The sequence below is a fragment of the Rhinoderma darwinii genome, chromosome 1, assembly GCF_050947455.1.
Source record: "Rhinoderma darwinii isolate aRhiDar2 chromosome 1, aRhiDar2.hap1, whole genome shotgun sequence".
Taxonomy (NCBI): domain Eukaryota; kingdom Metazoa; phylum Chordata; class Amphibia; order Anura; family Rhinodermatidae; genus Rhinoderma; species Rhinoderma darwinii.
The window spans coordinates 411172-436892 of record NC_134687.1 but is presented as its reverse complement, the minus strand read 5'-3'; the positions used below and the strand labels follow the sequence as shown (position 1 = coordinate 436892).

Sequence of the window (25721 nt, the reverse complement as noted above, 5' to 3'; positions counted from 1 at the left end):
AAACCTCAAAGTGAGCAGAAACAAAGCCCTTCCGGGCCAATGTGGGAGAATTGCTGTGGATTCTGCTCTTTCGACGCTTATGTTTCTTAAAGTTCGCAGAATGAGGAAATAGAAGAAAGACACACAACGGTTATTTCTCCCGACCGTTTCAAGGACCGTTGATGGAAAACATGCTTTGCTTAGAGAGCAAACATTTTGGACTTGCGTTCTCTGCTGTAGCCATGACATACAAGGTCAGCTTGCCCATTGGCTTGACAATCTGTGATAAAACCTCTAATCTCAGACTCCATTCTCCTGGTTAAACAGAGTTTCTGCTCAACCAATCTGATTTTGAATTCAGGGTCCCTCGGATGTAATCAGCTGATATTGACTTCAGATTCTGCCCACCGCATCATGTCGGCTCGCCAAATCACAGTCTATATAAAGTCTATTCAAAGTCTTTAGCACCAGAGTACCTGTAAGAGTCCAGACTGTAGTAGAGGTTTTGGCTTGGATGGAGCTTGACGTGGCAGATGATGCCAGATGTGGCAGAGGATATCAGACGTTGCAGAGGATACCATATGTGGCAGATGATACCAGACGTGGCAGAGGATACCAGATGTGGCTGATGACAGCAGACGTGGCTGATGACAGCAGACGTGGCAGATGATACACATGACTCCAATTAAAGGCTTAGATACAGGAAACAGCACAGCAACATGATAAAGGAAGCAGGATACGGGAAAACTGTGAGCAGGAAACAACTAAGGGACCGTTTGCAATACGAACATGAGTAGACAACAACAATGATCAGGCAAGGAGAGGAAGGGCGGAGCCCTTTTTGTAGTCCAGGGTGATATGGGGATTGGTTAGGGAATTTTTAGTATGCGCGCGCCTGCCCTTTAAGGCCAGGGACAAGCACGCGCGCACCCTAGCAGACAGTCCAGGGCGGCCGCGCGAGCTGGCGTCTTCGAGGAACCAACCACCACCGGAGATTTTGTTTAAGGACTACCGTTGTCAGCATGTGTCCATCTAGCGACATGGGGTCTTTGTCCCAGTTAGTTTTGTTTTGTATGCAATTGCCCAGCGTACGGCTTCGATTGCAGATGTAAGGAGACCCAAGAAACTCATAGCCAGAGAAATTAGATCAATGCTCCGAGCCCTCAGTTGCCTTATCCCCTGATGGATGTAACCAACTAGGTCTTTGGACGTGGCGAGTGTCATCTCCAGCGTTTCTATAAAGCCTAAATACTTCCATTTGGTGGACGGACACAGCTTGGACTTATCAAGGTTTACGATACAGCCATGAGCATTTCTAGGGTCACCTCAAGATGTTGAAGCAACATGTCTCGCTTTTACCAGCCAAACCTTGAGGGAAGGACAAATGAAAATTCAATCAAAGAGCTGCAGACATAACCACCACCACTTTGGTAAAAACGAGAGATGACTATTTTATCTCAACGGCAGGTATGCAAATTGAAGACGGACAGTCTGGCGATGGAGAGAATCGGCAATACGCAGGAACTTTCTGTGCGCTTTAAGTAGAGAAATGTGAAGATCGGCGTCTAGTAAATCAAATGTAGCCAGAAAATCGTATTCTTGAAGAATGGAGACCACAGACTATTGATTCCATCTTGAATTTCCTTTTTATAAAGAATAGTGGGCAGTACTAGTGCACGGACTTCATAGTTATTCTAACAAGCTGAATCAGCTGGGGAGGACGGGCCCCTTTACTTCACTGGTAAGCTCGGGCCCCTGACTACAGGACAAGTTGTGCTGCCATAAACCAGCTCTTCTAACATTTCAAAGGAAAATCAGAATACGGATTATATCCAACTACTCCCAGCCCGTGCCACGAGAACAGTATCCACGGCTGCCGGACAGGAGGCCACCTAATTCAGATGCACTAAATCTGAGGGGTCTCTGAGTAGAACAATAGTTCAACCAATGAGATAACTCCTTAGCATCAATGTTATCAACAGATCGGAATCTTCTCTGTATAAGAAGAAAGGCAGAATTCTGGGAAATACAGGATCCGTTCATATTCTGTAAATCTACCAATTATCAGAACTGTCCTTCTAGATGAGCCCATCCGGTCTCACTTTCAGAATTGGAAATCTGGGACCGGGACCTCCTCAGAAGGGGACACTTGTCTTCCATGCGTTATGTTACGTGCTACAATCCAGCAGATAATCTCTTCCTCCGGTGACCGCCACTCCGGACACTCGTGGTATGAACCTTCCATCTTACAAAGAGTGTTTGCTTTTTAGGGTGGATGTCTCGATCTTCTGTATTCTGTTGGCAGTGACTTGATAGGGCGAATGAATAGAATAGAATGAATAGAAGCGAATGGTTCCTTAGTCCTAAAATTGGGCAAATACTTTTCCTGATCAGTAGTGACGGGAGAAACGGGAAAAAAATCGACTCGTTCATGCGTTTTATGTCCAGATTTCAGCGCGGTTTTTATGTGTCATCGCCTATAATTACATTTTCATCCATTTCTTATTTGTATTTTGGCTGAACGGGGGGGGGGGGGGGGGGATAAACGGACAGAACACAGAACTTAATCCTTTCATGCCCAAGGGTCATTGACACCCCTGTGTCCAGGTCAAATGTTCCATTTCTGATATCCGCTTCTTTAGATGACAATATCTTTGCAACCGCTTTGTATATCTTAACTTTTTTAACTTTGTTTTTTTACAAGACATATGAGGCTTCCATATCAGTTTAATAATTCCATTTTTATTTTTATTATGAGCAGACAAATCACTAAAAATGTAAATAATAATACACTTTTTTGTAATTTTTCCCACTTCAGTTTTTTTTAATTAATAACACAATTTGAATAAACCTACACCAAAATACGGGACTTACTTCTCTGGAGTAATAGAATATCCCAATTGTGCTTCTAAACCACCGCCAGGGCTAAAGTGGTAAATTTTCACTTTAAGGGTCTTTTTTCTCGTGGTTAATTTTATGCCCCCATACGGTACATGCAATAATTACACCATAATAGGCCCAAAAAGTTCACTATCAAACAAAATAGACACTTCAATGTATTCAGCAATGGGTAGATTTTAACTCTGGCTAAGCGAATTACTAAAGGGGCACGGGGATTTTTTTATACTTATATATATATACCGTTGCAGCTCTGTTAACAGTTAGTCTTCATCTCCCTCCTGGATCACTTTGAGTGGAGTGTGAAGAAGGTTAAAAGTTCACGGCTGCTCGAAGAGTTTGTTTAGCAACCAAACTGGTCTATGATGACCATGATTGGACAGTCCGGGTTATCATCAGCTCCTAATCCGCCCAGATAAGGAGATTACCGGCTCCGTTATCTCTGGGCAGAAGCCGTGGACCAAGGGACAAGGCGGGGGAGGTGTCGGCCCACGGGGGAGAGCAAGGGACAGAAAAGTACTGACTGCTTCATTGTGAGCCGCGCTGCACTTACAAGCTTCGTTTCATAAAAAAAAATACATTATTTTTAATGAAACGAAGTGGAAGAGGTGCCGGCACTTGTAGAGAGAGCCGACACATCGAATAGTGCAGAGCTGCTCACGCTGAAGCATTAAAACCCGCTGCAAATGTCTATATACGTGCTGAATGCACGGGGCATCGACAGTGAGAACGTATGTAGCCGTACGGCAGTCGTAAAGGGGTTAAAGAGACAAACACAAAATCATTGGCGGCAGAGAAGGAGTGAAATATGTGACTCTTCCTACTCACCTGGGCGGCTACCTGTAGGAACGTCCTCCTTACATTGCTGATCATCCCCCACAGAGGTCTCCGTAGCATTAATATTGTTTCGATCTTTACCCGGATTCAAAAGCTGTGAATTAATATTGTAAGAGTCAGAAGAAGTCACTGGGAAGGTCTGATCAGGACGTCAGGACTCAGAGAAGCCGGCTCAGTGACAACCTCATCCACTTGTATGTTCAGCAAGGACAGAAGCTTCTGGTGGGAAATAAAGGATCAGATGGGTAGAAATCCCGCCTGATGTTTCCTTATTCCCACCAGGGGTCTCCAGAACATTGCGAGAAGCTCCACTGATGGCCATGGTCGGCTTTAATCCCGTCATCGCCACTTTTCTTATTACACTAGTATAAACATATAATAGTAGAAGAGAGAACACGAGGCCTTCTGCAGATCATAGGGGACATATCATGAAGCCTCATCTCCATCTACCTGATGATCCTGTGGAAGAAGAGGACTGGGACATCCCTCTGGTGTTCTTCTCTTACTGGATCTAACTGCAGGAAATACAGACAGTCAGTCAATTCATTCTTTACATACAAATAACTGCACACTTATGCTAACAACTTATCGAATAGTAAACCTGATATAAAGCATAGCGACTTTTTGTCCTTTACTTACTGTTAAAATATAATTATTTAATCCATGCAAATTGTATGTGAAGCTACTGCCAGCCTCCCTTCCTGCTATCTGCTATCTATGCCCTGTTGTCAAGCCAAATCTATCTTTAGGTACAGAGCAGAGTAGACGGTCTGAAGGACGTGAGGGGTATGTATCTTCACAGCCTGGCCATAGAAGTCTATGAGAGGGAAGGGAAGGAGAAGGAGGAGGAGAGGGAGACACAGACACGCTGCCCATAGTAGTCTATAGAGAGAAGGAAAAGCAGGAGGAGTGAGCATAGAGAGAGAAAGACATAGAGAATGTGGTCCATAGAAATCCATAGTGTAGAGCAGGAGGAGAGAGAGAGAGAGACACAGATGAGAGAGAGAGACAGACGAGAGAGAGAGACAGACAGACAGAAAGAGAGAGAGACACACACACACACACACACACACACACACACAAAAAGACATCCTGTCCATAGAAGTCTTTAAAAAGACAAACAGACAGACACTGCAGCCCATAGAACTCTATGGAGAGAAGGGGGGGGAGCAGAAGGAGAGACACACACAGACACTGCTGCCCATAGCAGTCTATAGATAGTGGAGGGGTGCAGGAGGAGGGCACAGTAGCGGGGAGAGACACAGACACTGCTTGCCATAGAAGTCTATGAAGAGGAAAGTCAGAGTAGAAGCAGATGGTCAGAGCTGGAGCAGAGAGAGACATAGACACCCTGTCCATAGAAGTCTATGGAGTGGGGACGAAGGAGCAAAAGGAGGAAGCAAAAGAAGAAAGAGACACAGACACACTGCTCATAGAAGTCTATGGAGAGGGGTAGGGGGAGCAGAAGGAGGGAGCAGAGAGAGAGAGAGAGAGCGAGAGAAACACAAAACATGGTGCTCCTTGAAATCTATGGAGAGGGGGAGGGGAGGATGGAGCAGAAGCAAGGAGAAAGACAGATGCTACTGCCCATAGAAGTCTATGTAAAGGGTAGGGGAGCAGGGGGGAGGGAGCAGAGAGATAAACACTGATGTTGTTGTCTATAAAAGTCTATGGAGAGGCAGGGGGAGGGAGCAGGAGGAGGGAGAAGAGAGAAGACACAGGCTGCTGATAAGAGTTATATGGCACCCCAGTGCTGGATTTACAGCTACACTGCTCGCTCATTACTGCTGTAAAATCTCTCCATGTTGCTGCTGCTCTTATATGTAATAGATAGAGATACTAGAGCTGGATATTCTCTTCTCTGTGTGTAGTGTATAGAAGACATAATAGTATATCGGCTATGCCCACTAGCTCAGAGAAGACGGAGAATTACAAATAGAGTCTGCAGAGCGGAAACTGCTTAGATACGGAGGATACAAGACATATAATCACCAGAAATAGCGTTATTCCTCATGTACGCGCACACGCGCACACACACGCACACACACGACAGCTTATTCTGAAAAGTCACCTGAAAAGTTAGGTACGATGGTTATGACGTAACTGTACCACACGGATGGTCTTACATTTACGTCATGATCATCGTGCAGGCACAGCAGTAATCAGCAGCAGGAGCCGGGCGGTGACGAACATCCGGGCTGCTGCTATATAGACCGGGATCAGAGAAATCTCTGGTCCTTGACCATGTCACCCTTAGATGCCATGGTAAATAGCGATCCGCCATGGCACCTAAAGAGTTTACAGAATGAGGGGATTTGCTCGGTCTGTCCGCGCAAGGTATAAGCCTATGTGGCTTTGCCAGAAGTACGTCCCCCTAGATTGCTGGTCAGTGTAACACTGCAGGAAATAATGCTTTGTGGTATTCCAAAGTCAACAAGTCAATAAAAACAAGACAAAAAGAACATACATGCAGGGCTCCACCGCCATCATAAGGACTTGTAGCATAAAGTTAACCCCTTCCCGACATATGACATACAGTTACGTCATAGCCGGGTAGGGGAAGTATGGAGCGGGCTTACTAAGTAAACCCGCTCCATACGATGTTTGTTACAGCCGACACTTCAGAGTAACGAGCGGCATCGCGCTCGAGCACGATCCCGCTCGTTTCACTCGTTAAATGCTGCGGTCAATAGTGACCGCAGCATTTAAATAGTTAGAAAGAGGGGGCCGCCCCCCTCTTTCTAACAGCTTATCGCGCCCCCCGCAACGCAATCGCGCGGGAAGGGGGGGGGCGATGGTTGCTATGGCTGCCTGGGAGCCTAATGAAGGGCTTAATAGAGGTATTGCAGTATATCGTGATTATGACATATTGCAGTATGTTGTGCCAGCGATCTAACGATCGCTGGTTGAAGTCCCCGAGGGGGGGGGGGACTAATAAAAAAAAAAGTTAAAATGGAGTTAAATAAAGTTTTTTTTTGTGTAAAAAAAAATATACAGTGAAGGAAATAAGTATTTGATCCCTTGCTGATTTTGTAAGTTTGCCCACTGTCAAAGACATGAACAGTCTAGAATTTTTAGGCTAGGTTAATTTTACCAGTGAGAGATAGATTTAGATTATATAAAAAAAAAAAAAAGAAAATCACATTGTCAAAATGATATATATTTATTTGCATTGTGCACAGAGAAATAAGTATTTGATCCCTTTGGCAAACAAGACTTAATACTTGGTGGCAAAACCCTTGTTGGCAAGCACAGCAGTCAGACGTTTTTTGTAGTTGATGATGAGGTTTGCACACATGTTAGATGGAATTTTGGCCCACTCCTCTTTGCAGATCATCTGTAAATCATTAAGATTTCGAGGCTGTCGCTTGGCAACTCGGATCTTCAGCTCCCTCCATAAGTTTTCGATGGGATTAAGGTCTGGAGACTGGCTAGGCCACTCCATGACCTTAATGTGCTTCTTTTTGAGCCACTCCTTTGTTGCCTTGGCTGTATGTTTCGGGTCATTGTCGTGCTGGAAGACCCAGCCACGAGCCATTTTTAATGTCCTGGTGGAGGGAAGGAGGTTGTCACTCAGGATTTGACGGTACATGGCTCCATCCATTCTCCCATTGATGCAGTGAAGTAGTCCTGTGCCCTTAGCAGAGAAACACCCCCAAAACATAATGTTTCCACCTCCATGCTTGACAGTGGGGACGGTGTTCTTTGGGTCATAGGCAGCATTTCTCTTCCTCCAAACACGGCGAGTTGAGTTCATGCCAAAGAGCTAAATTTTAGTCTCATCTGACCACAGCACCTTCTCCCAATCACTCTCAGAATCATCCAGTTGTTCATTTGCAAACTTCAGACGGGCCTGTACATTTGCCTTCTTGAGCAGGGGGACCTTGCGGGCACTGCAGGATTTTAATCCATTACGGCGTAATGTGTTACCAATGGTTTTCTTGGTGACTGTGGTCCCAGCTGCCTTGAGATCATTAACAAGTTCCCCCCGTGTAGTTTTCGGCTGAGCTCTCACCTTCCTCAGGATCAAGGATACCCCACGAGGTGAGATTTTGCATGGAGCCCCAGATCGATGTGGATTGACAGTCATTTTGTATGTCTTCCATTTTCTTACTATTGCACCAACAGTTGTCTCCTTCTCACCCAGCGTCTTACTTATGGTTTTGTAGCCCATTCCAGCCTTGTGCAGGTCTATGATCTTGTCCCTGACATCCTTAGAAAGCTCTTTGGTCTTGCCCATGTTGTAGAGGTTAGAGTCAGACTGATCATTGAGTCTGTGGACAGGAGTCTTTTATACAGGTGACCATGTAAGAGCTGTCTATAATGCCGGCACCAAGTTGATTTGGAGCGTGTAACTGGTCTGGAGGAGGCTGAACTCTTAAAGGGAATGTGTTGCCAGCAAAAGATGTGTTTTTTTTTTTAATTAAACATTTAGTGTGTAGGTGATTAAACATTGTTCAAATTTTTTTTATTTTTTTCACGAGTCAGGAAATATTATAAATTAGATTCTAATTTATAATATTTCCCAGTGCTGGTCACTAGATGGAGCTGTTCCCAAAATTGCAGCATTGCATGTGGTAAAGCAACCACATTGCTTTTTGCTGCAAAATTGGGAAAAACACACTCGCCCTAGTGAGCTCTCAGAATCCCCCCCTCCTTTATCCTGGCTAGTGCCGGGAGAAACGAGGGGATTGAACGGTCTAACCTCCTACACTGTGTCGCCATTTTTTGAGCTAACACACAGTGTAGGAGGTTTACATACAGTAGTAAACACACACAAACACACATAGAAATCTCTTACCTGCTCCTGCCGCCGCGGCTCCCTCCGGCCCGTCCGCTCCGTCTGCTGCCGCTGGTCCAAGTTCACAAGTCCGGAAGCCGCGACCGGAAGTAGTAATCTTACTGTCCGGCCGCGACTTCCGGTCCACAGGAAAATGGCGCCGGACGGCGCGCATTTCAAATTGGACTGTGTGGGAGCGGCGCATGCGCCGTTCCCACACAGACGGCGTACACAGAAGTGGATGGGACGGGCCCCGTTCGCAGTCCCTATGGGACTGTGGCTGCCGTATTCCATGTCTGTATGTGTCGTTAATCGACACATACAGAAATGGAAAAAAAAATGGCAGCCCCCATAGGGAAGAAAAAGTGAAAAAATAGAAAAAAGTAACACACAAACACACAAATAAATACAAACGTTTTTAATAAAACACTAACATAAAACTGACATGAAATTTTTTTTTGTGGTGACACTGTTCCTTTAATGGTTGGTCGGGGGTCACATACTTATTTCTCTGTGCACAATGCAAATAAATAGAGATCATTCTGACAATGTGATTTTCTGTTTTTTTATATATAATCTATCTCTCACTGGTAAGATTAACCTAGCCTAAAAATTCTAGACTGTTCATGTCTTTGACAGCGGGCAAACTTACAAAATCAGCAAGGGATCAAATACTTATTTCCTTCACTGTATACATTAAAGGTTCAAAAAAAAAACCTTTTCCCATTTTCCCCCTATCGCTGCGTCCGTAAAAGTCTGAACTATTACAATATTTCATTATTTAACCCGCACGGTGAACGCCGTAAAAAAAAAATAAAAAAATTGTAAACGCCAGAATGTCTATTTTTTGGTCGCCTCATCTCCCACAAAAAATAAAATAAAAAGTGATGAAACCGTCGCATGTACCCCAAAATGGTATTATAAAAACTACAGCTTATCCCGCAAAAAATAAGCCCTCATGCCGCTGAATCGACGGAAAAATAAAAAACTTGTGGCTCTCGGAATTTGGCGACAAAAAATACATTTTCTTTTTTACACTTTTTAACTTGTAATTGTTGTAAAATATAGGAAAAAACGATATAAATTTGGTATCGCCGTGATCGTATTGACCCGCAGAATAAAGGTAACATGTTGTTTTAATTGCACAGTGAATTCTGTAAAAACGGTGCGCAAAAAACCATGGAGGAAATCGCTGTTTTTTTCATTTTCTACCCCACAAATTATTTTTTCCAGTTTCCTAGTACATTATACGGCAAAATAAAAGGCGCTACGAAAAACTACAACTCGTCCCGCAAAAATCAAGCCCTCATAGGATTCTATCGACGAGGAAATAAAGACGTTATGGCTTCTGGAAGGTGGGGAGGGAAAAACGGAAATGAAAATCTGAAAGTTATTTATTCTGCACAACGCATGGTTAAATGAAAAAAAAAAACAACATGGGTATCAGCTGCTTGTTACAGAGGAAATCTACCAGGAATGGCCCGGAATCAGAGATAACTCTGAAACCGGCCGTTAAACCCCTTAAATGCTGTGGTCAATAGCGACCGCAGTATCTAAGCCATCAGCGAGAGGAGGGGGGCCCCCGCTGTCACTCCAGAGACCTCCTACCACACAATGGCGAGCTAATGAAGGCTCTTAGATCTGCCAACTTGGAGCTGCAATTAAGCGCGGAGCTTAATAGGAGACGGTAAAAGTCACAAGACATACATAACTATTGCAGTGGATTTTGAAAAACGATCAAACAAAATCCCTAAAGAGAGACTAAAAAAAAACAATGTGAAAAATTGTTCAATAAAGATTTTAGCAAAGCACAAAAAAAACAACATTAAAATTAGAAAAAAAACACCTTTCCCACGTCGTAAAAAAACAAAAAACTCAGAATTGCTGTTTGTTAGTAAGAAAAAGAAGAGAAAAGCGTCAGCCAGCGCCCACAGAGCACCATCCAATGGGTGAGAGACGTTGCAGTTGCAATGAGGTTACGGTAACCTGAAGGTGTGGTTTTTTTTTAAAATCCCGAGCCGTGCTTTCTCTCACCCAAGTGCATAAAAAGTGCAGGAGTGCCACACAAAAAGTGCACAAGGATGCGGCCTCTCGCAGCCCTGCTCTTAAAAAAGAGAGGCCCCCATAACCATTCCCCAACCCTCCAAAGCATAGGCCTAGGGGGATCAATGAGGGAGACCCAAGCACACTCCAAGGCTGCCCCACTGTCCACCTTGGAGCCTGCAGCAAGGTCGCACCTCCCCTCCGAAGAAGGGAGGCCGGGTTGCAGGAGAAAACGGAACCAGATGGCCATACATTTTCCCTCTAGACCTCAGGAGGGTCCCAAAAGGGCACCGCATCCCGAAAACTCTTGTGACAAAACGTGACAAACACACAGTGAAAAACAAAATTAAATAAGTGGATGTGCGCTGTGATATCGGCCCGGACATCTCCCAGTCAGAAGGCCGGAGAATAAAGGTGTGTGCTCAGAAGTGTGAAAGAGAGTGCGTGCAAATGTACCGTCAGTGGGATCCACCCCCAGTGAGTTAGGGCACCCAAGGTCACCAGCCCTGGAGCACATAGCAACTTCCAAACCACCCGACCTCCTGACCTCGATCCGGCGGTCGCCTGGTCACCTACAAATGATACCTTTAAACCAAATGCGTACACCAGAGCAATGACCGTTGTGCTTCCATGCCCCCACCTCGGCGTTCTGTCATCCCTCTATGATTGCCCATCAACCACCGGCAGAGATGATTACTGACCTCAGCTTGAGCAGGTGCTACACAGAACTTAGCCAAAAGGCCGAGAAGCGATAAGTATGTAAGTAAGTATGAAGGTGTTCAGCTAGGAACACAACGTCCTAGAACGTATATCGGTTTGGAACTGCAGCCTCGAATCTGTTCAGGGGCCACTCAGGACACCATCTCTGTTGCATTAAGGAGATAAAGTGGAAAATCGGAGCTTCTCCCAGGCGCGGTTCTTCAATGGTTGACATGTGTTTTAGACTGATGGGGAAACCGGTTCGTTTTGGAATCGCATGTCTCTTTTTACGCTATATAAACCAATGGACTTCTACTTATCAATGATTCCAGTTTATTTGGCATCATAAAGCTTTTAAAATTCAACGTCAAAACCATCAGAGAACAGCGCCAGGAGAACATCGGACTTTCTACTTTACCTCCAGAATTACTATGTGGTCACCTTAGCTCCCCAAAAAATAGAATACAAAGTGATGAAATGTTCTCCAAAATGGAACCAATAAAAGCCCTCACAAGCCCCATCAACAGAAAGCCAAAAAATGGCGACATAAAAGACTTGAACAGATATTTTTCTTTGTAAAAGTAGCAAATCATAAAACAATATGATTTGGTAGTGCCGTGCATTTCTCATTTTTGTTTTTTCCTCCCCATATTATAAAAGCCATATGTAAAGGATCTGCCAGACACAGCTTCTGTGTCGACGCCCGTGGGTAATCAGTCTGCACCTGCTCCTAAGTCTGAGAGAGTGACTCGATCTGCTACCAGTCAGGCTGGGAGGCTGAGGAGTGGGAGAGCCTATCACAGCCTGGCCAGACGGAGCTAGCTCCCGCCCTCGGTCTATTTATACCTGCATTTCCTGCTCCTCCTTTGCCTGTGATTCTTTCCTGTTTCCTGGCTCTGCTGCTCCTGCTATGATTATTGACATTGCTTCATTTTGACCCTGGCTTTACTGACTACTCTCCTGCTCTGCGTTTGGTACCTCGTACACAACTGGTTTGACTCGGCTCGTTCACTACTCTTGTTGCTTACGGTCTTGCCGTGGGCAACTGCCCCATTTCCCTTATTCTTGTGTGTAACCTTGTCTGTTTGTCTGTCGTGCACGTATTGAGCGTAGGGACCGTCGCCCAGTTGTACCACGTCGCCTAGGGCGGGTCGTTGCAAGTAGGCAGGGACTGAGTGGTGGGTAGATTAGGGCTCTCCTGTCTTCTCCCTACCCAGTCATTACACCATAACTTTTTTATTTTTAGTACATGACATGGTACAATAAATGGTGCCATTAGAAACCACAACTCATATGACAAGCCCTCATTCAACTAGGTCAACAGAAAAATGTAAAAGAGTTATGGCTTTTTAAATATGGGGAGAAAAGAAAATGTGGCAGCAAGGGGTTAAGATCCAGAAAAGGAAAGAGCTGAAGGGGTTAAAGGACAAGTGTATTTATTCATAGTTATCACCTAGTGATGTGCGCGGCCGGTGGTCCTCCATCATGACCTCCTCGTACAGATTCTTCTTACCTTGTGATGTGAGGGGCCGGTGGTCCTCCATCATGACCTCCTTGTACAGAACCCTCTTACCCGGTGGTGTGAGGGGCCGGTGGTCCTCATTCATGACCTTCTCGTACAGATCCATCTTTCCCGGTGGTGTGAGGGGACGGTGGTCCTCCATCATGACCTCCTTGTACAGATCCTTGTGTTCTTCTACATACTCCCACTCCTCCATGGAGAAATAGACAGCGACGTCCAGACACCTTATAGGAACCTGACACACACAATGATACAGTCATTACCCAGACTCCTCAAGTGCTGATACTGTATAATTTCCCAGCATTCCCAGCAGCGTCACCTCTCCAGTTAGCAGCTCAGTCATCTTGTGGAGAAGTTGTAGGATCTTCTGCATATTGTTCCGTTCACGTAAGTAATATTGAGGACCAATGATTGAGCTCAGGGGTTTCCTCCAGACATTAGACACAGGGGCCTGACAGCAATCAATAGGGGTTTTAATCACTACTGTATAATCCTGTAAATAGAAAGAGACATTAAAAATAAATCACTATATACACACTTAACTCTTACCTCTCCAGTCATATCCATCTGTTATATACATAGATAATAATATAATATGACATCATTCCCAGAATCCCTCACCTCTCCAGTCATATCCATCTGTTATATACATAGATAATAATATAATATGACATCACTCCCAGAATCCCTCACCTCTCCAGTCATATCCATCTGTTATATACATAGATAATAATATAATGTGACATCATTCCCAGAATCCCTCACCTCTCCAGTCATATCCATCTGTTATATACATAGATAATAATATAATGTGACATCACTCCCAGAATCCCTCACCTCTCCAGTCATATCCATCTGTTATATACATAGATAATAATATAATGACATCACACCCAGAATCCCTCACCTCTCCAGTCATATCCATCTGTTATATACATAGATAATAATATAATGACATCATTCCCAGAATCCCTCACTCCTCCAGTCATATCCATCTGTTATATACATAGATAATAATATAATATGACATCACTCCCAGAATCCCTAACCTCTCCAGTCATATCCATCTGTTATATACATAGATAATAATATAATATGACATCACTCCCAGAATCCCTCACCTCTCCAGTCATATCCATCTATTATATACATAGATAATAATATAATATGACATCACTCCCAGAATCCCTCACCTCTCCAGTCATATCCATCTGTTATATACATAGATAATAATATAATATGACATCACTCCTAGAATCCCTCACCTCTCCAGTCATATCCATCTGTTATATACATAGATAATAATATAATGTGACATCATTTCCAGAATCCCTCACCTCTCCAGTCATATCCATCTGTTATATACATAGATAATAATATAATGTGACATCACTCCCAGAATCCCTCACTTCTCCAGTCATATCCATCTGTTATATACATAGATAATAATATAATGTGACATCACTCCCAGAATCCCTCACTTCTCCAGTCATATCCATCTGTTATATACATAGATAATAATATAATGTGACATCACTCCCAGAATCCCTCACCTCTCCAGTCATATCCATCTGTTATATACATAGATAATAATATAATGTGACATCACTCCCAGAATCCCTCACCTCTCCAGTCATATCCATCTGTTATATACATAGATAATATAATATGACATCACTCCCAGAATCCCTGACCTCTCCAGTCATATCCATCTGTTATATACATAGATAATAATATAATGACATCACTCCCAGAATCCCTCACCTCTCCAGTCATATCCATCTATTATATACATAGATAATATAATATGACATCACTCCCAGAATCCCTCACCTCTCCAGTCATATCCATCTGTTATATACATAGATAATATAATATGACATCACTCCCAGAATCCCTCACCTCTCTAGTCATATCCATCTGTTATATACATAGATAATAATATAATGTGACATCACTCCCAGAATCCCTCACCCCTCCAGTCATATCCATCTGTTATATACATGGATAATATAATATGACATCACTCCCAGAATCCCTCACCTCTCTAGTCATATCCATCTGTTATATACATAGATAATAATATAATGTGTCATCACTCCCAGAATCCCTCACCTCTCCAGTCATATCCATCTGTTATATACATAGATAATAATATAATGTGACATCACTCCCAGAATCCCTCACCTCTCCAGTCATATCCATCTGTTATATACATAGATAATAATATAATATGACATCACTCCCAGAATCCCTCACTCCTCCAGTCATATCCATCTGTTATATACATAGATAATATAATGTGACATCATTCCCAGAATCCCTCACCTCTCCAGTCATATCCATCTGTTATATACATAGATAATAATATAATGTGACATCACTCCCAGAATCCCTCACCTCTCCAGTAATATCCATCTGTTATATACATAGATAATAATATAATGTGACATCACTCCCAGAATCCCTCACCTCTCCAGTCATATCCATCTGTTATATACAAGGATAATAATATAATATGACATCATTCCCAGAATCCCTCACCTCTCCAGTCATATCCATCTATTATATACATAGATAATATAATATAATGTGACATCACTCCCAGAATCCCTCACCTCTCCAGTCATATCCATCTGTTATATACATAAATAATATAATATGACATCACTCCCAGAATCCCTCACCTCTCCAGTCATATCCATCTGTTATATACATAGATAATAATATAATGTGACATCATTCCCAGAATCCCTCACCTCTCCAGTCATATCCATCTGTTATATACATAGATAATAATATGACATCACTCCCAGAATCCCTCACCTCTCCAGTCATATCCATCTGTTATATACATAGTTAATAATATAATATGACATCACTCCCAGAATCCCTCACCTCTCCAGCCATATCCATCTGTTATATACATAGATAATAATATAATATGACATCACTCCCAGAATCCCTCACCTCTCCAGTAATATCCATCTGTTATATACATAGATAATAATATAATATGACATCACTCCCAGAATCCCTCACCTCTCCAGTCATATCCATCTGTTATATACATAGATAATATAATATGACATCATTCCCAGAATCCCTCACCTCTCCAGTCATATCCATCTGTTATATACATAGATAATATAATATGACATCATTCCCAGAATCCCTCACTCCTCCAGTCATATCCATCTGTTATATACATAGATAATAATATAATGTGACATCACTCCCAGAATCCCTCACCTCTCCAGTCATATCCATCTGTTATATACATAGATAATAATATAATATGACATCACTCCCAGAATCCCTCACCTCTCCAGTCATATCCATCTGTTATATACATAGATAATATAATATGACATCATTCCCAGAATCCCTCACCTCTCCAGTCATATCCATCTGTTATATACATAGATAATATAATATGACATCATTCCCAGAATCCCTCACTCCTCCAGTCATATCCATCTGTTATATACATAGATAATAATATAATGTGACATCACTCCCAGAATCCCTCACCTCTCCAGTCATATCCATCTGTTATATACATAGATAATAATATAATATGACATCACTCCCAGAATCCCTCACCTCTCCAGTCATATCCATCTGTTATATACATAGATAAAATAATATGACATCATTCCCAGAATCCCTCACCTCTCCAGTCATATCCATCTATTATATACATAGATAATATAATATGACATCATTCCCAGAATCCCTCACTCCTCCAGTCATATCCATCTATTATATACATAGATAATATAATATGACATCATTCCCAGAATCCCTCACTCCTCCAGTCATATCCATCTGTTATATACATAGATAATAATATAATGTGACATCATTCCCAGAATCCCTCACCTCTCCAGTCATATCCATCTGTTATATACATAGATAATAATATAATGTGACATCACTCCCAGAATCCCTCACTTCTCCAGTCATATCCATCTGTTATATACATAGATAATAATATAATGTGACATCACTCCCAGAATCCCTCACTTCTCCAGTCATATCCATCTGTTATATACATAGATAATAATATAATGTGACATCACTCCCAGAATCCCTCACCTCTCCAGTCATATCCATCTGTTATATACATAGATAATATAATATGACATCACTCCCAGAATACCTGACCTCTCCAGTCATATCCATCTGTTATATAAATAGATAATAATATAATGACATCACTCCCAGAATCCCTCACCTCTCCAGTCATATCCATCTATTATATACATAGATAATATAATATGACATCACTCCCAGAATCCCTCACCTCTCCAGTCATATCCATCTGTTATATACATAGATAATATAATATGACATCACTCCCAGAATCCCTCACCTCTCTAGTCATATCCATCTGTTATATACATAGATAATAATATAATGTGACATCACTCCCAGAATCCCTCACTCCACCAGTCATATCCATCTGTTATATACATGGATAATATAATATGACATCACTCCCAGAATCCCTCACCTCTCTAGTCATATCCATCTGTTATATACATAGATAATAATATAATGTGTCATCACTCCCAGAATCCCTCACCTCTCCAGTCATATCCATCTGTTATATACATAGATAATAATATAATGTGACATCACTCCCAGAATCCCTCACCTCTCCAGTCATATCCATCTGTTATATACATAGATAATAATATAATATGACATCACTCCCAGAATCCCTCACTCCTCCAGTCATATCCATCTGTTATATACATAGATAATATAATGTGACATCATTCCCAGAATCCCTCACCTCTCCAGTCATATCCATCTGTTATATACATAGATAATAATATAATGTGACATCACTCCCAGAATCCCTCACCTCTCCAGTAATATCCATCTGTTATATACATAGATAATAATATAATGTGACATCACTCCCAGAATCCCTCACCTCTCCAGTCATATCCATCTGTTATATACAAGGATAATAATATAATATGACATCATTCCCAGAATCCCTCACCTCTCCAGTCATATCCATCTATTATATACATAGATAATATAATATAATGTGACATCACTCCCAGAATCCCTCACCTCTCCAGTCATATCCATCTGTTATATACATAGATAATAATATAATATGACATCACTCCCAGAATCCCTCACCTCTCCAGTCATATCCATCTGTTATATACATAGATAATAATATAATGTGACATCATTCCCAGAATCCCTCACCTCTCCAGTAATATCCATCTGTTATATACATAGATAATAATATAATATGACATCACTCCCAGAATCCCTCACCTCTCCAGTCATATCCATCTGTTATATACATAGTTAATAATATAATATGACATCACTCCCAGAATCCCTCACCTCTCCAGCCATATCCATCTGTTATATACATAGATAATATAATATGACATCACTCCCAGAATCCCTCACCTCTCCAGTCATATCCATCTGTTATATATATAGATAATAATATATGACATCACTCCCAGAATCCCTCACCTCTCCAGTAATATCCATCTGTTATATACATAGATAATAATATAATATGACATCACTCCCAGAATCCCTCACCTCTCCAGTCATATCCATCTGTTATATACATAGATAATATAATATGACATCATTCCCAGAATCCCTCACCTCTCCAGTCATATCCATCTGTTATATACATAGATAATATAATATGACATCATTCCCAGAATCCCTCACTCCTCCAGTCATATCCATCTGTTATATACATAGATAATAATATAATGTGACATCACTCCCAGAATCCCTCACCTCTCCAGTCATATCCATCTGTTATATACATAGATAATAATATAATATGACATCACTCCCAGAATCCCTCACCTCTCCAGTCATATCCATCTGTTATATACATAGATAAAATAATATGACATCATTCCCAGAATCCCTCACTCCTCCAGTCATATCCATCTGTTATATACATAGATAATAATATGACATCACTCCCAGAATCCCTCACCTCTCCAGTCATATCCATCTGTTATATACATAGTTAATAATATAATATGACATCACTCCCAGAATCCCTCACCTCTCCAGCCATATCCATCTGTTATATACATAGATAATAATATAATATGACATCACTCCCAGAATCCCTCACCTCTCCAGTAATATCCATCTGTTATATACATAGATAATAATATAATATGACATCACTCCCAGAATCCCTCACCTCTCCAGTCATATCCATCTGTTATATACATAGATAATATAATATGACATCATTCCCAGAATCCCTCACCTCTCCAGTCATATCCATCTGTTATATACATAGATAAAATAATATGACATCATTCCCAGAATCCCTCACCTCTCCAGTCATATCCATCTATTATATACATAGATAATATAATATGACATCATTCCCAGAATCCCTCACTCCTCCAGTCATATCCATCTATTATATACATAGATAATATAATATGACATCATTCCCAGAATCCCTCACTCCTCCAGTCATATCCATCTGTTATATACATAGATAATAATATAATGTGACATCATTCCCAGAATCCCTCACCTCTCCAGTCATATCCATCTGTTATATACATAGATAATAATATAATGTGACATCACTCCCAGAATCCCTCACTTCTCCAGTCATATCCATCTGTTATATACATAGATAATAATATAATGTGACATCACTCCCAGAATCCCTCACCTCTCCAGTCATATCCATCTGTTATATACATAGATAATAATATAATGACATCACACCCAGAATCCCTCACCTCTCCAGTCATATCCATCTGTTATATACATAGATAATAATATAATGACATCATTCCCAGAATCCCTCACTCCTCCAGTCATATCCATCTGTTATATACATAGATAATAATATAATATGACATCACTCCCAGAATCCCTCACCTCTCCAGTCATATCCATCTATTATATACATAGATAATAATATAATATGACATCACTCCTAGAATCCCTCACCTCTCCAGTCATATCCATCTGTTATATACATAGATAATAATATAATGTGACATCATTTCCAGAATCCCTCACCTCTCCAGTCATATCCATCTGTTATATACATAGATAATAATATAATGTGACATCACTCCCAGAATCCCTCACTTCTCCAGTCATATCCATCTGTTATATACATAGATAATAATATAATGTGACATCACTCCCAGAATCCCTCACTTCTCCAGTCATATCCATCTGTTATATACATAGATAATAATATAATGTGACATCACTCCCAGAATCCCTCACCTCTCCAGTCATATCCATCTGTTATATACATAGATAATAATATAATGTGACATCACTCCCAGAATCCCTCACCTCTCCAGTCATATCCATCTGTTATATACATAGATAATATAATATGACATCACTCCCAGAATCCCTGACCTCTCCAGTCATATCCATCTGTTATATACATAGATAATAATATAATGACATCACTCCCAGAATCCCTCACCTCTCCAGTCATATCCATCTATTATATACATAGATAATATAATATGACATCACTCCCAGAATCCCTCACCTCTCCAGTCATATCCATCTGTTATATACATAGATAATATAATATGACATCACTCCCAGAATCCCTCACCTCTCTAGTCATATCCATCTGTTATATACATAGATAATAATATAATGTGACATCACTCCCAGAATCCCTCACCCCTCCAGTCATATCCATCTGTTATATACATGGATAATATAATATGACATCACTCCCAGAATCCCTCACCTCTCTAGTCATATCCATCTGTTATATACATAGATAATAATATAATGTGTCATCACTCCCAGAATCCCTCACCTCTCCAGTCATATCCATCTGTTATATACATAGATAATAATATAATGTGACATCACTCCCAGAATCCCTCACCTCTCCAGTCATATCCATCTGTTATATACATAGATAATAATATAATATGACATCACTCCCAGAATCCCTCACTCCTCCAGTCATATCCATCTGTTATATACATAGATAATATAATGTGACATCATTCCCAGAATCCCTCACCTCTCCAGTCATATCCATCTGTTATATACATAGATAATAATATAATGTGACATCACTCCCAGAATCCCTCACCTCTCCAGTAATATCCATCTGTTATATACATAGATAATAATATAATGTGACATCACTCCCAGAATCCCTCACCTCTCCAGTCATATCCATCTGTTATATACAAGGATAATAATATAATATGACATCATTCCCAGAATCCCTCACCTCTCCAGTCATATCCATCTATTATATACATAGATAATATAATATAATGTGACATCACTCCCAGAATCCCTCACCTCTCCAGTCATATCCATCTGTTATATACATAAATAATATAATATGACATCACTCCCAGAATCCCTCACCTCTCCAGTCATATCCATCTGTTATATACATAGATAATAATATAATGTGACATCATTCCCAGAATCCCTCACCTCTCCAGTCATATCCATCTGTTATATACATAGATAATAATATGACATCACTCCCAGAATCCCTCACCTCTCCAGTCATATCCATCTGTTATATACATAGTTAATAATATAATATGACATCACTCCCAGAATCCCTCACCTCTCCAGCCATATCCATCTGTTATATACATAGATAATAATATAATATGACATCACTCCCAGAATCCCTCACCTCTCCAGTAATATCCATCTGTTATATACATAGATAATAATATAATATGACATCACTCCCAGAATCCCTCACCTCTCCAGTCATATCCATCTGTTATATACATAGATAATATAATATGACATCATTCCCAGAATCCCTCACCTCTCCAGTCATATCCATCTGTTATATACATAGATAATATAATATGACATCATTCCCAGAATCCCTCACCTCTCCAGTCATATCCATCTGTTATATACATAGATAATATAATATGACATCATTCCCAGAATCCCTCACTCCTCCAGTCATATCCATCTGTTATATACATAGATAATAATATAATGTGACATCACTCCCAGAATCCCTCACCTCTCCAGTCATATCCATCTGTTATATACATAGATAATAATATAATATGACATCACTCCCAGAATCCCTCACCTCTCCAGCCATATCCATCTGTTATATACATAGATAATAATATAATATGACATCACTCCCAGAATCCCTCACCTCTCCAGTAATATCCATCTGTTATATACATAGATAATAATATAATATGACATCACTCCCAGAATCCCTCACCTCTCCAGTCATATCCATCTGTTATATACATAGATAATATAATATGACATCATTCCCAGAATCCCTCACCTCTCCAGTCATATCCATCTGTTATATACATAGATAATATAATATGACATCATTCCCAGAATCCCTCACTCCTCCAGTCATATCCATCTGTTATATACATAGATAATAATATAATGTGACATCACTCCCAGAATCCCTCACCTCTCCAGTCATATCCATCTGTTATATACATAGATAATAATATAATATGACATCACTCCCAGAATCCCTCACCTCTCCAGTCATATCCATCTGTTATATACATAGATAAAATAATATGACATCATTCCCAGAATCCCTCACCTCTCCAGTCATATCCATCTGTTATATACATAGATAATAATATGACATCACTCCCAGAATCCCTCACCTCTCCAGTCATATCCATCTGTTATATACATAGTTAATAATATAATATGACATCACTCCCAGAATCCCTCACCTCTCCAGCCATATCCATCTGTTATATACATAGATAATAATATAATATGACATCACTCCCAGAATCCCTCACCTCTCCAGTAATATCCATCTGTTATATACATAGATAATAATATAATATGACATCACTCCCAGAATCCCTCACCTCTCCAGTCATATCCATCTGTTATATACATAGATAATATAATATGACATCATTCCCAGAATCCCTCACCTCTCCAGTCATATCCATCTGTTATATACATAGATAATATAATATGACATCATTCCCAGAATCCCTCACTCCTCCAGTCATATCCATCTGTTATATACATAGATAATAATATAATGTGACATCACTCCCAGAATCCCTCACCTCTCCAGTCATATCCATCTGTTATATACATAGATAATAATATAATATGACATCACTCCCAGAATCCCTCACCTCTCCAGTCATATCCATCTGTTATATACATAGATAAAATAATATGACATCATTCCCAGAATCCCTCACCTCTCCAGTCATATCCATCTATTATATACATAGATAATATAATATGACATCATTCCCAGAATCCCTCACTCCTCCAGTCATATCCATCTATTATATACATAGATAATATAATATGACATCATTCCCAGAATCCCTCACTCCTCCAGTCATATCCATCTGTTATATACATAGATAATAATATAATGTGACATCATTCCCAGAATCCCTCACCTCTCCAGTCATATCCATCTGTTATATACATAGATAATAATATAATGTGACATCACTCCCAGAATCCCTCACTTCTCCAGTCATATCCATCTGTTATATACATAGATAATAATATAATGTGACATCACTCCCAGAATCCCTCACTTCTCCAGTCATATCCATCTGTTATATACATAGATAATAATATAATGTGACATCACTCCCAGAATCCCTCACCTCTCCAGTCATATCCATCTGTTATATACATAGATAATATAATATGACATCACTCCCAGAATCCCTGACCTCTCCAGTCATATCCATCTGTTATATACATAGATAATAATATAATGACATCACTCCCAGAATCCCTCACCTCTCCAGTCATATCCATCTATTATATACATAGATAATATAATATGACATCACTCCCAGAATCCCTCACCTCTCCAGTCATATCCATCTGTTATATACATAGATAATATAATATGACATCACTCCCAGAATCCCTCACCTCTCTAGTCATATCCATCTGTTATATACATAGATAATAATATAATGTGACATCACTCCCAGAATCCCTCACTCCACCAGTCATATCCATCTGTTATATACATGGATAATATAATATGACATCACTCCCAGAATCCCTCACCTCTCTAGTCATATCCATCTGTTATATACATAGATAATAATATAATGTGTCATCACTCCCAGAATCCCTCACCTCTCCAGTCATATCCATCTGTTATATACATAGATAATAATATAATGTGACATCACTCCCAGAATCCCTCACCTCTCCAGTCATATCCATCTGTTATATACATAGATAATAATATAATATGACATCACTCCCAGAATCCCTCACTCCTCCAGTCATATCCATCTGTTATATACATAGATAATATAATGTGACATCATTCCCAGAATCCCTCACCTCTCCAGTCATATCCATCTGTTATATACATAGATAATAATATAATGTGACATCACTCCCAGAATCCCTCACCTCTCCAGTAATATCCATCTGTTATATACATAGATAATAATATAATGTGACATCACTCCCAGAATCCCTCACCTCTCCAGTCATATCCATCTGTTATATACAAGGATAATAATATAATATGACATCATTCCCAGAATCCCTCACCTCTCCAGTCATATCCATCTATTATATACATAGATAATATAATATAATGTGACATCACTCCCAGAATCCCTCACCTCTCCAGTCATATCCATCTGTTATATACATAGATAATAATATAATATGACATCACTCCCAGAATCCCTCACCTCTCCAGTCATATCCATCTGTTATATACATAGATAATAATATAATGTGACATCATTCCCAGAATCCCTCACCTCTCCAGTCATATCCATCTGTTATATACATAGATAATAATATGACATCACTCCCAGAATCCCTCACCTCTCCAGTCATATCCATCTGTTATATACATAGTTAATAATATAATATGACATCACTCCCAGAATCCCTCACCTCTCCAGTAATATCCATCTGTTATATACATAGATAATAATATAATATGACATCACTCCCAGAATCCCTCACCTCTCCAGTCATATCCATCTGTTATATACATAGTTAATAATATAATATGACATCACTCCCAGAATCCCTCACCTCTCCAGCCATATCCATCTGTTATATACATAGATAATAATATAATATGACATCACTCCCAGAATCCCTCACCTCTCCAGTAATATCCATCTGTTATATACATAGATAATAATATAATATGACATCACTCCCAGAATCCCTCACCTCTCCAGTCATATCCATCTGTTATATACATAGATAATATAATATGACATCATTCCCAGAATCCCTCACCTCTCCAGTCATATCCATCTGTTATATACATAGATAATATAATATGACATCATTCCCAGAATCCCTCACTCCTCCAGTCATATCCATCTGTTATATACATAGATAATAATATAATGTGACATCACTCCCAGAATCCCTCACCTCTCCAGTCATATCCATCTGTTATATACATAGATAATAATATAATATGACATCACTCCCAGAATCCCTCACCTCTCCAGTCATATCCATCTGTTATATACATAGATAAAATAATATGACATCATTCCCAGAATCCCTCACTCCTCCAGTCATATCCATCTGTTATATACATAGATAATAATATGACATCACTCCCAGAATCCCTCACCTCTCCAGTCATATCCATCTGTTATATACATAGTTAATAATATAATATGACATCACTCCCAGAATCCCTCACCTCTCCAGCCATATCCATCTGTTCTATACATAGATAATAATATAATATGACATCACTCCCAGAATCCCTCACCTCTCCAGTAATATCCATCTGTTATATACATAGATAATAATATAATATGACATCACTCCCAGAATCCCTCACCTCTCCAGTCATATCCATCTGTTATATACATAGATAATATAATATGACATCATTCCCAGAATCCCTCACCTCTCCAGTCA

At 40.2% G+C, this 25721-nt stretch overlaps 1 protein-coding gene across 1 annotated transcript in view; it reads right to left on the bottom strand.

Moving 5' to 3' along the window:
• The window catches only part of LOC142748058 (uncharacterized), a 51882-nt gene that overhangs the window by 10370 nt on the left and 15791 nt on the right, over window positions 1-25721 (bottom strand). The window contains exons 2-5 of the mRNA XM_075855184.1: window positions 13078-13251; window positions 12750-12993; window positions 4165-4229; window positions 3706-3808 (exon numbers count right to left, since the gene is read on the bottom strand). Coding sequence (XP_075711299.1) covers window positions 3706-3808; window positions 4165-4229; window positions 12750-12993; window positions 13078-13251 — 586 coding nt within the window. The remainder of the gene's footprint in view (window positions 1-3705; window positions 3809-4164; window positions 4230-12749; window positions 12994-13077; window positions 13252-25721) is intronic.